The 14,701-nt window shown below is 39.9% G+C and overlaps 1 protein-coding gene across 1 annotated transcript in view; it reads right to left on the bottom strand.

The window, feature by feature from the left end:
* Window positions 1-6,635: 6,635 nt before the first annotated feature.
* LOC138762471 (retinol dehydrogenase 7-like) overlaps window positions 6,636-14,701 on the bottom strand; it is a 41,975-nt gene continuing 33,909 nt past the window's right edge. The window contains exons 4-6 of the mRNA XM_069936228.1: window positions 13,615-13,873; window positions 7,595-7,758; window positions 6,636-7,065 (exon numbers count right to left, since the gene is read on the bottom strand). Of these exons, the coding sequence (XP_069792329.1) occupies window positions 6,812-7,065; window positions 7,595-7,758; window positions 13,615-13,873 (677 nt within the window). The 3' untranslated portion in view covers window positions 6,636-6,811. The remainder of the gene's footprint in view (window positions 7,066-7,594; window positions 7,759-13,614; window positions 13,874-14,701) is intronic.

Raw genomic sequence — 14,701 nt, forward strand, 5'->3', positions numbered from 1 at the left:
GACAGTACACATTGAACCAGACAAAACAGTGTTTCTCCAGACCATGGTACACAAACATATGTGCACAATACCCAGTGCATAATAATCACATATAGAAATAAAGATATAATTTAAAATAAGTATGGATATGAATATGTTAAAATGATTTAGTTGGTTTCAGATCATTGATCTCACAGACTGGACAGGGTGCGGGGAGAAGATTCTTTCCCCCAGCCTAACAGGCTTGAATTTCATGCATCTATGCCTCCTCCTCGATAGTAGTGGGTCAAAGATTCTGTGCCCGATGGAGCCTTTTATTACTGCGGTTGCTCAATTACAGTTTTTTTTTGTTATTTCTGTTATTTGTGTGACTGAAAATTGGGTCTCATAATGTATATTCCCATTTTGATCATCTTGGACTGTTTCATTTGCTTCACTTTACCCTTCAGCATAGGTGGGGTACTGACATGCATTTATAAGTCTCATTTTGATGATAGTTCCTTACCCGATGCTTTCCAGCTACTGTACCGCATAATGTTGCACCAAACAGGACACTCTCAACTGTGCTCCTTTAAAACGTTGTCAAGAATGGGGCCAGTAGCTTTGCCCTCCTCATCCTTCTTAGGAAGTGTAGGTACTGCTGTGCCTCCCTGACTAATGAGGAGGTATTGTGGGATGGTGATAGGTTGCCCATTACATGCACACCAAAGAACTTTGTGATCTTCATGACAGAAACTTTGATATATAATGGTGAGTGGCTGATCTTTGTCACCTGAAGTCCACAGTCATCACTTTTGTCCATGTTGGAACTCAGATCATTGTTCTTACACCATTTAGCAAACCTCTCAACCTCTGAAATGCAACTCATTGTTGTTACCGAAGAAGCCAACTACTGTTGATTCATCTGTAAAGTTGATGATTCTGTTTGAACTGAATCTGGCAGTGCAGTCGTGAATCAGCGTATGCAGTAGCCAGCTGAACACACAGCCCTGAGGTGCACCAGCACTCAGCACAATGGGACTCGAATTTTGCTGCTCGCTGGGACTAATTCTGGACTTTCAGTGAAGATGTGCAGAGCATGGTGGTGTGTCCCAGCAAGGACAATTTATCTACCAATCTGAAGTCGATGAACAGCAGCCTAGTTAGTGTACAAAGCATCATTCTCTTGGTGGGTCAGGATGGAGTGGAAGGTCAAGGCTATTGCAACATGTGTGGAATGGTTTGGACAGTAGGCCATCTGGAATGGGTCCAATGTTGCTGGAAGGAGCAATTGGATGTGTTGCATTACCAGTCACTCAAAGCACTTATTTCATTATTGTAGAGGTCAGTGCCACTGGGCATTAGTCATTTAATCCAATTATCTGGACTAATTAACCTAGACCTAGAATTAGGCACTCAAAATGGGAAAAAGATTGTAATCCCTTCACAAAACATTGGTGAAAAATAGAAGAAAATTATGAAAACCTTGTGTTAGACACGTCCAAGAATATTGTTGAAGCAAATTTGCACTGACACTGTTCAGCAAAGTGAAGAAACCAGAAAGCAGCATAGTAAAGTATCTCACTTGAGTATTTTTCATTGAAGTGTGAGTTCTATACCGTCTACACAAGCAGGATGGAAATGCTGTAGGGTGTACTCTCTTATGCTGTTTGTGAATAATGTAAATTACTATTATGGATTTTGCGGTTGCTCAATTACAGTTTTTTGTTATTTCTGTTATTTGTGTGACTGAAAGATGGGGTCTCATAATGTATATTCCCAATGTGATCATCTTGGACTGTTCCAATTTTCTCCATAGAAGCCATCGGTACTGTTTGATTTGTTTCACTTTGCCCTTTAGCATAGGTGCAGGCAGGATACTGACATGCATTTAGAATTCTCATTCTGATCATAGTTCCTTACCTCTTCAATTGCTAAAGGCCAGCCTACATCTTCTCCATCCTCAGCCTTTGCTAGATATGTGCAAATGAATCCCCTCTGAATACTGTTCTTGTTTTCCAATTTCCCAATGCATTTAGAATGATTGCTTCCCTAATCCCTTTCAACCTGATTGGCCTTATGGAGATGCTAACGTCATATATACAGTACAACCCCAATTATCCAAAATGGTCAGGTCCGGGCCTATTTCGGATAAACGATATTTTCAGGTAACTGGTCATTTTTTTAAAAACACCCCAGTAGCCACAGCAAATCATTTCTAGCAGTGTTTAAACCAAAACAAATAACAAGAGAAGGCTTTTTAAGTATAAAATAATGTTTAATTCTCACAAAAAAAAAACAACCTGAATAAAATTAGATAAATCCAGCACCAAAAACTCGAAATTCTACTCAGAGGTTTTTCCAAAATTCGGCTCAAATAAACTTTCAGCTGACTGAGGATTTCTGATTGTTTCGGATATCCACATTTATCCAAAAATTTTTGGAGGTGAAATGATGTCATTTCTGCTTCAAAATTTTTCGGATAACTGAGGATTTTGGATAATCCAATTATGGATAATCGGAGTTGTACTGTGATATCTAATTTTTCATTTTCTTCCTCTAATTTTCTTTGTTTCTTACCTGAGATTTGCTTCTCTCGATTTTCTTTTTCTGCTTAAATCTGAAACTGACATGTAACATGTTAATTTCTCCTTACTTTTCTCTTGTTCCCACAAGGATTTATACATTGATGTCTCAATTTGACTTTTCCAACTGTTGCTTCCATTTGTTCTTTTGTTTTCCTTTAGCTTTCTGATGTTTCTTAAACTGATGCTCTAATAGACTAATTTCCTTGCCATTAACCTCTAATTCTATAAATGCAGATACAACTACAATTCATTTACTTAAGTCCTTGTCTCTTTCTCCTTCACTGGTATGTTCCCAAAGCATATTCCCTAGGAATGTTGTCCTGAGTAAATCTTCCTCAACTAAGAGAGAAAGAGAGCTTATGGCACGTTGACCTTCATAAGTCAAAGTATCGAGTAAAGATGTAATGGTGAAGTTGCATTAGACAAATTTGGAATATTGTGTGCCATTTTGGTCAACTAACTACAGGTAAAATATTAATAAGATTAAAAGAATACAGAAAAGATTTAGAAGGATGTTGCCAGGACTTGAGGAATTGAGTTACAAGGAGATGTTAAACAGGTTAGGACTTCATTCCTTGGAGCGTAGAAGAAAAAGGGAAGATTTGAGAGAGGTGTATAAAATTATAATGGGTATAGATAGAGTAAATGGAAGTAGGCTTTTTCCACTAAGGTTAGGTGAGAGAAGAACTAGAGTACATGGGTTACGAGTGAAATTATAGAGCCACTTCTAAAATGGGTATCCATGGTATAACCCAATCATTAGTACAAATTTAAATAATTTAGATAGGTTGTTTAACTCAGAATTATTTTAAATCTCAATGATCCCAAATGTTGCCAAAATATTGCACACAAGACACACCAGACAATGATTTTGCCTTTTAACTGTATTTCTTTATCAGTACAATGTATAATACAAACTCAGAAAAGTATTAACCCTTTAATTTCTTAATTATTTTGGCTATCTTCACAATTTGAAAAAAAAAACACTACTATCCATTTAATCAGATATTACCTACACCAGTTGAATCAGGCCAGGTCCGATGTAACGGGTGGTCAGTTCAGAGGCATGAGGTCTTCTGTAATTGTTCTTCAGAGTTATTATCATGTAAGGCACCTTGCTTTGAAATTTCTTTAAACTTTCTGGATATTGCTTTAATTTTACAGCTATCTTTCTTCTTTGGCTTGGCTTCGCGGACGAAGATTTACGGAGGGGGTAAATGTCCATGTCAGCTGCAGGCTCGTTTGTGGCTGACAAGTCCGACGCGGGACAGGCAGACACAGTTGCAGCGGCTGCAGGGGAAAATTGGTGGGTTGGGGGTTGGGTTTTTCCTCCTTTGCCTTTTGTCAGTGAGGTGGGCTCTGCGGTCTTCCTCAAAGGAGGTTGCTGCCCGCCGAACTGTGAGGCGCCAAGATGCACGGTTTGAGGCGAGATCAGCCCACTGGCGGTGGTCAATGTGGCAGGCACCAAGAGATTTCTTTAGGCAGTCCTTGTACCTCTTCTTTGGTGCCCAAATTGAACAGCTTCTCCATGTATGTGCTTGTTCCACTTCGCAAATTATTATGGGATTTCATAATTGCTGTAGCCACCTGGACTACAGTCAGCAATGTTTAGTTTTGTTCCAGATCTCGAAACAATCTCTTTGCCTTTGTATCAGGATAGTAGGTGAAAATATTGACTGAGCTGTAAAGCTCCTAATTGCCACAGCTATCGTCTCACACTGACACTAAGCAGATGTCAGCCTTGACCTAGGTCTGCTTTTCTGTGGTTTCTAATTCTCCGATTTAACTCTTTCTTCTCTCATTTCTCTCATGAGTGAGTAAGTCCTGTGAAGTGGATTGGAATGCAAGTGTGGATTAGATGTCAGGTGGCAGATCCTGAGGCCACATCCCTCTCTTCTCAAGACACATGGCAATGCAGAGATTGTGCTGCAAGAGTCAACTCAGCCATGGCTAGTGAATCCTGAAATCCATGCCCCACAGAGTGTCTTGGTATTCTTTTGTCATCTCCTACTCAAAACTCCACAGATACAAATTGTGGGTATTCAGACTTCCATGATAAAAAGAGCTTTGCAACTAAGTCCAATTCAATCCCAATCTAACTGTGGAAAAATGATCACAGGTAAAACTGGAAATAGAAGATCAATGATCCATTCTAAACCTGCCAATGTCAACTATATCTTTGGTAGCAGCGCCATCTTTCAGAACAAGCCATAGCATATGTCAAGGACACTGCAATCTTTAAGTCAAGTACAACACAGTCTGAGCTTCTGACCCTCTTATCAGAAGGGATAATCTCCATTTACTCCTCTACTCACTTGCCACTGGCACTCTTTATCAAATCCAGACTTAGTTACTTCAGTGCTCTTCCACCAGCTTCCTCTCTTCACACTTTTGAAACCACAGCTCAGCAATTTGGATGCTCTTCAGAATCACTTGGGTCCTTGCTAATCTATATTGACTGCTGATCTCCCAATGCCTTGAGATCAAAATGATCATTTAACTCAATCTTTCTAATGCCTTCTAGACCCCTTGCTCTAGGTCTCTGTTGCCTCTCATTCTTTAGGAACCCATTGGATTTCAAGCTTTTGGTCATGATTCCCAACATCTCTTGGGTTTGATAGAGTTCCTGCTTCAGTAAAACACCTTGAATTGTTGTATTTCAGCATTAAATGAGTTGTATGATTGAGGTATGCTGCCTCTTTTTCCAAGTACGGTTAGTATAACAAGTGTAGAGAATAGTGCAGTGCTGTACACCTCCAGCAACCTAGTTTTGAATCTGGCACTGTCTGCAAGGAGTTGGACGTTCTCCCTGCGCCTATGTGGGTTTCCTCCAGTTGGTCTTCAAAACATATGGGGGTTGTAGGCTAATTGGCCCACTGGCTCGTTGGCTGGAAGGGCCTGTTGCTGTGCTGCATGCCTAAACTTAAAAAGTTTAAATTTAAAATACTGGGGCTATCACACAGCTGTGAATGTAATCATCCTTGAGATACAGATCTGAACAGATGTACTGCTGTTAGTGAATCGGAACAAATTCTGTGGCTTTATGCAACGCAGAGAGGAAAATTCTAGATTATGATATTGGGAGACCTTTCCAGAGGTGAACAATTACGCATTTTCCTGCCCAACTTCAATCATAAGGAGTGGAAAGCTAGTCCCGTGCCTATTTTAGTAACTATTCCCTGCCCCTCTGACTTCAGGAACACCATTATTTCTGTTCTGCTGTTTGTTCCTTCCAATATTTGAATGCCATAGTTCATTAACTTACAACATTTTGAAGGTATTCAGGAAAATTCCAGTTTGCAACAAGAATGAATGCAATTATGGACGTGTAAAGATGCGAGAACACTTTTGTGCAGGGGCAGGTACAACATAGGTCAGATGGTTTTTTTTCTGTGCCTTGGTGCATACTCATTTCTGGTGTGCACAAGATAGCATTCCTCTCACAAGGAAGTTCTTTATTAATAATTACAGCATGATGATAATCATTCCAGATATTGCTCAGTTCTTTGTCACTTGTACAGAAAAAAGGAAAAACATCTTCAGTATGATTTTCATGATAACAGAAAGGAAAATTAATTATTCCATTGAAAAACAATATTCAGTGCTGAAAAGTTTAAAAAAAGTAAAATAAAAAAAATTAAAACTCCTTTTTGAAAATTGTTTACAGTGTAGTTCAATGGCACAGCTTGTAACTTTCTAAATGTAACACATTGGAATAACAAATTCAGTATGAAAGTTAAACAAATTAATTTGCTGAGTGAGTTGATCAAAGTTTACAAAACACAAAAAATGATTTTGGTTCGAAGAAGCAAAATGAGCTAAAGAACCTGCAGTCTGGAAAACAGAGATACATCTTTAGAATGCCACTATTGAAGAATTTGGTTTATTCAAAAGGAGTCCCAAAGTCTCTATAACTGGGGGGTGGGGGTGGAAAGCTTAAAAATATCTCATTAGCACCATGTGCAGAACAACCAGTCACTTCATTTTTCATTACAAATAGTTTCACAGCAGTGAGGGAACAAATAGAAATTCAAACAAATAATATCAGAGTTAAAACTTGACCAAACTTGCTTAAACGAAACTGCTCTTGATTGTCACTTAGCTATTTGCCCCTGAGCTTGTGAGTTGTAAAGGTAATTAGCACACATCTTCTAGTTTTTCTATTTTTGGAGGACAATACCCAGTTGAAAACTGGGAAGGAAAGCCTATCTAATATTAACATGATTCATCGTCTTTGCTAGAATGAGTACCAGTTGTGATAGTAATTATACATCAATTTGGTTCTTAGCTTTTCTTTTTCTCAAGCTGTGCGCAGGTGTAGGTAACAACAAATAGAGCATGTAGTCAACAACAAATGATGGTGCATAGGAGAGAGGAATCCAAAACAGCTTGGCATCCCATCCAGCACTGTAACGAGTCCGTGGATACTTTGCTGTCAGAGCATGTTCCATGCAGTTCGTGACTTTTCCCAGGTCAGAGGAACATAGTGAGATCATTGAAAACCTTTGTACTTTAATATCTGCAATTTTTAAAAAAAACATTCACAGTTTATTTTGGAAAAGAAGTTCACAGCAACCTTGAAGAAACCTTAGGCCCGAAATGTCAGCAATATATCTTTGTCTTCTATAGGCGCTGAAAAGACCCGCTGAGTTCCTCCAGCATTTTGGTGCTTTTTTTTTTACAATCACAGCATCTGCAGCCTATCGCACAGCGATTTGGCCTCAAATAGAACAGATTGATTGTTCTTAGTTGAATAATAATTCTGCATACGTGCAATTGAGGTTTTAGCTTTAACAGCAAATAAAGCAGTCTACACCATCAAACTGCAAACAAAACCAAGCATTTAAAATTTTAAAACACAAATATTATCTAATCAATACACAAAAATGCTAGAGGAACATGGCAGGTCATGTAGCATTGTTTATGTAGCAAAGATACATACCCGATGTTTCGGGCCTGACCCGTTTGTCAAACATTATCTATGGGAATAACTGATTAGCAGGACATTAACTTTTAAAGAATAAATAAGTTGTCAAAAATATACTCACAATTATCAAAATATTTGGACCCATAATGTTGCCTGGTTTCAGGAGTGAGTCGTTCCCAGAGTTGTAGGAGATCTTTCTCAATTATTTCTAAGTTTGTAGTTTCTGTCTTAAAAAAGCCAGGTTCAATGATGCTAACTTTGATTCCAAAATGCTGTGTGTCCCTCCTGGACAGAAAATCATGTAGAATTAAATTGATCTGCTCTTCCAGATGTAACAGACACGCTACACAAGCATATTAAGATAGAAATGTTCTGCTGCTTGTTTTAACCATTTTGCTTCTCATTCTTTTGAGTCTCTAAACTTGGCATTGAATGGAAAATTCAGTATGAACGAGTGGTTCAAAGTGATCTAATATAGAGATTTATAATGCTACCATTCTCAAAAGATGCAGACTCTTCTTTTTAAAATTATAGAGCGCATTACAGCACACGGTCCTTTGCCTCTTCTTGGCTGTGCTGAACTATTTTTCTGCCTAGTACCACTGACCTGCACCCAGTCCATATCCTTCCCTTCCCCTTTCATCCAAATTATTCTTAAATATTAAAATTGAACCCATCTTCACCACTTCTGGAAGCTCATTCCACACTCCCACCACTCTCTGTGTGAAGTTCCCCCTTATGATCCCCCTAATCTTTTCCCCTTTCTCCCATGTCCTCTGGTTTGTGTCTCACCTACCCTCAGTGGAAAAAAGTGCATCCAGCTGCAGCTCCTGACAAGCCAGGCGAAAAAAAAAGTTTAACCTTTTATTATAACTCAGTTCCTGAAGTCCAGGCAACATCCTAGTAAAACTTCTCTGCACTCTTTCAATCTTATTGATATATTTTCCTGTAGTTAGATGATCAAAACTGTGCATAATACTCCAAATTTGGGCTCAGCATTCAACCTTACCATAACATCCAACTTCTATGGTCATTACTATGCCAAAAACTCTCTTTACAACCCTCTCTACCTGTGATGCCACCTTCAGCAAATTATGTATTGTGGCAGCGCACTCTCTCATGGCGAACTGGCCCCGCGTGTGACGTCACGTGGCAGGGCAGCCATGGGAAGATGGCGCTGCCAGGGGTTCTCCCTGACTCAAACCTTCCTCTCAGCGTGTGCCTCAGGCAGTGATTATGACATCACCACACACGTGGTGACTGCGCCAGTGCTGCCCTTAAAGGGGCGTGCGCTAAATTCAAATAAACAGTTGTTAACTACCCTCAACATGGTGGCTGTGCTTTCTTCAACTGCGCAGAGTGACACAGTATCTGTATTCTCAGATCACTCTGTTCTATTTCACTCCTCAGTGCCGTGTACATCCTTTCTTGATTTGTCCTCCAAAATGTAATATCTCATCTGCATTAAATTCCATCTGCTATTTTTCAGCCCATTTTTCCAGCTGGTCCAGGTCTCTCTGCAAACTCCCCGGAGCTGCACTAGAAAACCTTTCCACAAGGATATTAGCCCCCACCCCCCCCCAGTTCAGATGCAAATCGTCACATTGGAATAGGTCCCACCTTCCCTGGAAAAGAGCCCAATGGTCCAGAAACCTATTAAGCTGCATTATCTTCCTATTTCTAAACTCACTAGCATGTGGCATGGGTAGCCATCCTGAGATCATAACGCTGGAAGTCCTGACCTTTAAACCATACCCTGAACTCTCTGCAGGACCTCATCACCCATGTCATTGGTCCCTAGATGGAGCATGATATCTGGCTGCTCCCCTTCCTCCTGAGAATATCTTGAACTCAATTTTTTGATATCTCGGATGCTGGTACCAGGGTGGCAACATACCATCCAGGATTCTCAATCTCTTTCACAGAACCTCTTAACTGTTCCCCTAACTGTGGAATCCCCTATCACTAAAGCTCGCCTCATCTCCTCCTTTCCCTCTTTAGCCACAAGACCAGACTCCATGCCAGAGACCTGATCACCTTGGCTTATCCCTGGTAAGTCAGTTCCCCCCCCACCCCAACATTATCCAAAATTGTGTACTTGTTATTGAGGGAAACAGCCACAGGGATGCCCTGCACTCCTTGCCCTGGCTACCATTCCCATTGTCGATGACTAGAGGAAAAATGTATCTCAGATAAATAAAACCTGCCCTTACCTCAGTCTCTTTTTGCCGAAGCCTCTTCAGCCAAAACCTTACCACTCTGATCTAGCCCACTCACTTGAGCCAAAACCTTACCACTCTGATCTAGCCCACTCACTTGAGCCAAAACCTTACCACTCTGATCTAGCCCACTCTGACTCAGTTTTGGGAAACATTGATTTGCTCAATGAGAAAACTGCATTTATATGGTAGCTTTAGTGAGAAACATGATTAACTGGAGAAATTAAAGAGAATGCAATTCCAAATTAAAGAGTTAGAAATGTCCCAGGACAAACAATGAGCCTAAATATTGGGAGTGTTATAGAATTCAATGAAGGATGACCAAGAAATTGATAGAGTAGTGGAAAACAGAGCATGAAAGTAAACTAATGAGAAATAATTTACAGTATATCATCTTCTATTAATGCAAAAATCAGAAGATTCATGAGAAAAGTTAGAATCTGTCTCTTGGAAGCAGACTGAAAATTTATAATGGGAAATAAAGAAATGACAGTAGAATTAAACTAATGCTTAGTGTTTGATTTCCCAGAAGAAAACACAAATACACTAAAGTACAAAGATGTTGGTGTCTTACTACAATTATTCAAAGCTTTAATGAGAACTCAACCTGAAATATTAAGTGCACTTTTTCTTCTTGCTTAAGAAGAACTTATTGGCCTCAGGGAAATTGTGGTAAAGATTCAGTCAGGTGATTCCTGGGTTGTCTGATCTGTCATATAGCATGTGTTTGAATAGACTAATTCTCTACTCTTTAAAGTGTAGAAGAAACCTCATTGAACCATATGGAATTATTCTGGGGTTACCAGGAGGAGGATTCAAGATCCAGGCCTCACGGTCACAAAATAAAGGAATTCCCTCCCTCATGCAGAATCTTTTGGAGTTCTCTACCCTGGCGTGCTGTGGAAGCTCAGTTATTTAAGGCATTCAAAACTGAGATCCATAGATGCCTAGATTTTGGATGAATCAAGGGTTATAAGGATTGGGAAGGAAAATGAGGCTGAGGTAGAAAATCAACCATCAGGATAGCTAAAAGATGGTCACAAGAGGATAATGTCTTCCACGAGTCAGCGAATTGGTTGGTGTTCAAAGCTTAGCTGAGAATCTGAATGGTTACACCAGGGCTGTCACAGACTTTATCAAAACAGCTGTGGGTGAGGGTATCCCTGGGTTTTCCCCAACCAGAAGCCCTGAATGAACAATGAAATCCAGAACCTGCTAAGAACCAGCATTAAAGTCTGGAGTTCCAGATCAATACAGAAGGAGTAGGTATGATCTACAGAAAGCTATCTCAAGAGACACTGAACAGCTATGGCAGGGCCTAAATGCCATAACCTGCTACAAAGCCATACCCGATGAAGTAGTAAACATCAAAGCTTTGCTCCCAGAGGGGATCAATGCTGTCTATGCCTGATTTGATGACAGTAAAAGTGACGAACCATCACTCTGTCCATATCTGAGGATGGCGTGCATGCTGCCTTCAGGAGAGTGAATTCAAGGAAAGCATCCGGCCTGGAAGGAGTACCTGGCTGAGTATTAAAAATCTTTGCTGACTAACTTACAAATGTATTTGTGGCTATCTTCATTATCTCAATCCAGCAGAGCATGGTATCCATCTGTTTCAAACAGGCGACAACCATGAAGAGTGTGGTAACCTGCATTAATGACTATCGACCAGTAGCACTTACATCAACAGTGATGAAGTGTTTTGAAAGACTGGTGATGAAGGATATTAGCTCGTCTGAGTGGCAACATGGATACGTTCCAATTTGCCTCTCGTAGCAACAGGTCTATGGCAGATGCCATCTCACTGGCTCCACACAAAACCCTGGAACACCTGGACAGCAATGCATTCATTAGGATCCTCTTTATCAACTACATTCTGGCATTTAATACCCCTCAAAACTGATCAGCAACCTCCAGGACCTGGGACTCAACAGCCCACTATGTAATTGGATCATGGATTTCCTCATCTCCAGACCATAATCAGTGAGGGTTGGCAGGAACATCTCCTCCACTATCTACTTCAATACCGAAGCACAACAGCACTGCATTTGTAGCCCCCTGCTCTACTTATTTTACACCACGACTGTGTGGCTCATTATGACAATAACACCATCTTCAAATTTGCCGAAGATACCATGGTAGTGCGTTGTATAAAGAAAGATGATGAGTCAACATACAGGATGGAGATTGAAAGCTTGGCTAAATGATTCACTCCTAACCACCTTGCCCTCAATGTCAGCAAAACTAAGGAGATGATTGTTGACCTCAGGAAAGGAAAGCCAGAGGTAAACAATCCAGTGATCATTGTGGATCAAAGGTGGAGAGGGTGAGCAAATTTAGGTTCTTGGGAGTCACTCTCTCAGAGGTATTTTTCTGGACTCAACACACCAATGGCATCATGAAGAAAGCCCATCAGCACGTCTACTTCCTCAGGAGTTCGTGGAGATTTGGTATGACACCAGAAACCCTGGCAGAAATTTACAGATATATGGTGAAAATTGTGTTGATTGGCTGCATCATGGTCTGGTATGGGGACATGAATACTCCTGAGCGTAAAGCCCTCCAAAAAGTAGTGGACACAGCCCAGCACATCACAGGCAAAATCCTTCCCACTATCGAGAGAATCTACAGGGAACGGTGCCTTCAGAGAGCAGCAGCAATCATCAAGGATCCACATCACCCAGCACGCGCTCTGTTCTTGCTGCTGCCATCAGAAAAGAGGTATAGGTTCCACAAAACTACACCACCAGGTTCAGGAACAGCTGCTACCCCTCCACCATCAGACTCCTCAATAACAAACTCAATCTGAGAGACTCATTTAAGGACTTTTACTTGTGCATTTTATTGATTTAAAAAAAAATTCTCTCTGTATTTCACAGTCAGTTTGTTTACATTTGTTATCTGTTTACTGTTCTTTATTTGTTTTTATGTATACACTGTGTGCAGTGTACTACCAATAAGTGGTAATTCTGCCACGCCTGCAAAATAAAAGAATCTCAGGGTTGTATGTGATGTCATGTATGTACTCTGACAAGAAATCTGAAATCTGAAAGCATCTTGTGGAATGATAGTGTAGGTTTGAGAAGTTAAATGGCTTCTGCTTGGACCTATTTCTTAGATTTTTATTTTTTTATGACCTACAACCTTTGGGTTTTTTTCAGTAAAATAAACAGTAAAAACATGTAGAAATTCTGGAATCATTTGTAATTGAATGCTTTTTTTTACTGGGATACTGTTCTTATGTGTAAGTTGTTTTACTTTAATGGAAATATAGGATTTTAGAGAGTTAGGAGAGAGACTGAAGGGGAGCACATTTGGATTATTCCTGGTGCCACATGGCTAGTGAGATCAGGCCCTGGTGCGTTTAATGGGATCGGGCCCTGGTAAGTTTAGTGAGATCAGGCCCTGGTGAGTTTAGTGGGATCGGGCCCTGGTAAGTTTAGTGAGATCAGGCCCTGGTGAGTTTAGTGGGATCGGGCCCTGGTAAGTTTAGTGAGATCGAGGACTAGGGAGTTTAATAAGTTCGTGCCCTGGTGAGTTTAGTGGGATCGGGCCCTGTTGAGTTTAGTAGGATCAGGCCCTGCTGAGTTTACTGGGAGCAGGCCTGATGAGTTTAGAGGGATTGGGCCCTGGTGATTTTAGAGGGATTGGGCATTGCTGAGTTTAGAGGGATCAGGCTTCTGATGAATTTAATGGGAGCAGACCTTGATGAGTTTAAAGTAGAGCCAGTGGCCCAGTTTTGACAACGAATAAATGGAATTACCAAACAATCCGAAACTTATTTGATTTTTGCAATACTGCTGTTTAGCTTACTTGTTGCATACATTAACTCCTCTAATTTAAACTGTCACTACGTTTTAAAATAAAATAAATGTTTATTTATTTATTTTAAAACCTGGTAACCTTACTGGGTACTGACCTTAAACTGTCCGAAAAAGATTCCACTCCACATTTGGATATGCAATAGCCACCACCAGCAAATGAAATTCGGCCCATCACGCTGGCAACATTCACAATCCTTCCCCTTGCCTTTTTCACCAGTGGCAGTAAATGAAGAGTAACATTAATAAGTCCAATTAGATTAACATCCAAAACTTTGTTAAAGTCTTCTACTGTCAGCCATTCTGTTAGTGCAATTGGATTTGCTCGTCCAGCATTGTTCACCAAGCCCCAGAGACCTGTAGGTTGTATTGGTAATATTCAATGAAACTGGGTTGATTGTGAAGGCACATATCATTCATTTTCATAACATTGATTTTAAAAATTGATTAACATAATGTAGTATCATCTCCTATGACGGTCTCTTCTGTGCTGATGGCTGCATGTGGATTTTTGTTCTAAATGATAATAAAAAAGGCTTGGCATGTCCCCAGAATAAATAGACTAAATTCTCGCACTAATTGATGTTCATAATAGACTTTGGGAGATAACATTTCTACATTAGGGTGCACATAATTGACTATTTCCAGCATTTTCTGATTTTATCCCAGAGCTTGGTTTGCTCTTTCTCTGGCATTATTAACATGTGCCAGCTCTCCAAGAGATTTGTGCATCTGATGACATTTTCGGCTGAACATAACAGATCATTCCCACTTCACTCTGTAGTTCAGAATGATATCATTGAAATTATCGTGATCTTTAAGCAAATGGCTTTATTTATAGTGTTATCACCATGTCATATCCTAAATTCTTTCTCAAAGAGATAGTGTTTTTATTCACCCAAGTGATTTTAAAAAACAATAATGAAATGCTCTGCATACAAAATAATTTTTTGAACATTATTTGATTTTAAAAACTTTTTTTTAATAGTTAATCTTCCACTGGAGGACTTAAATCAACAAAGTAGCTGATAAAATACCATGTGGTTTCTATAGTGACAGTCTGTACAATGGTATTAGTGGAAGTGGATTAATCAAGTGTCTTCATATTATTGGAAATCTGATATTATTCCAAAAAGCTCTTTGGGTTCAGTGTTATTGTGATTCACTCTTGATGACTTCCCTGTC

Source organism: Narcine bancroftii, chromosome 4, assembly GCF_036971445.1.
Source record: "Narcine bancroftii isolate sNarBan1 chromosome 4, sNarBan1.hap1, whole genome shotgun sequence".
Classification (NCBI taxonomy): Eukaryota; Metazoa; Chordata; class Chondrichthyes; order Torpediniformes; family Narcinidae; genus Narcine; species Narcine bancroftii.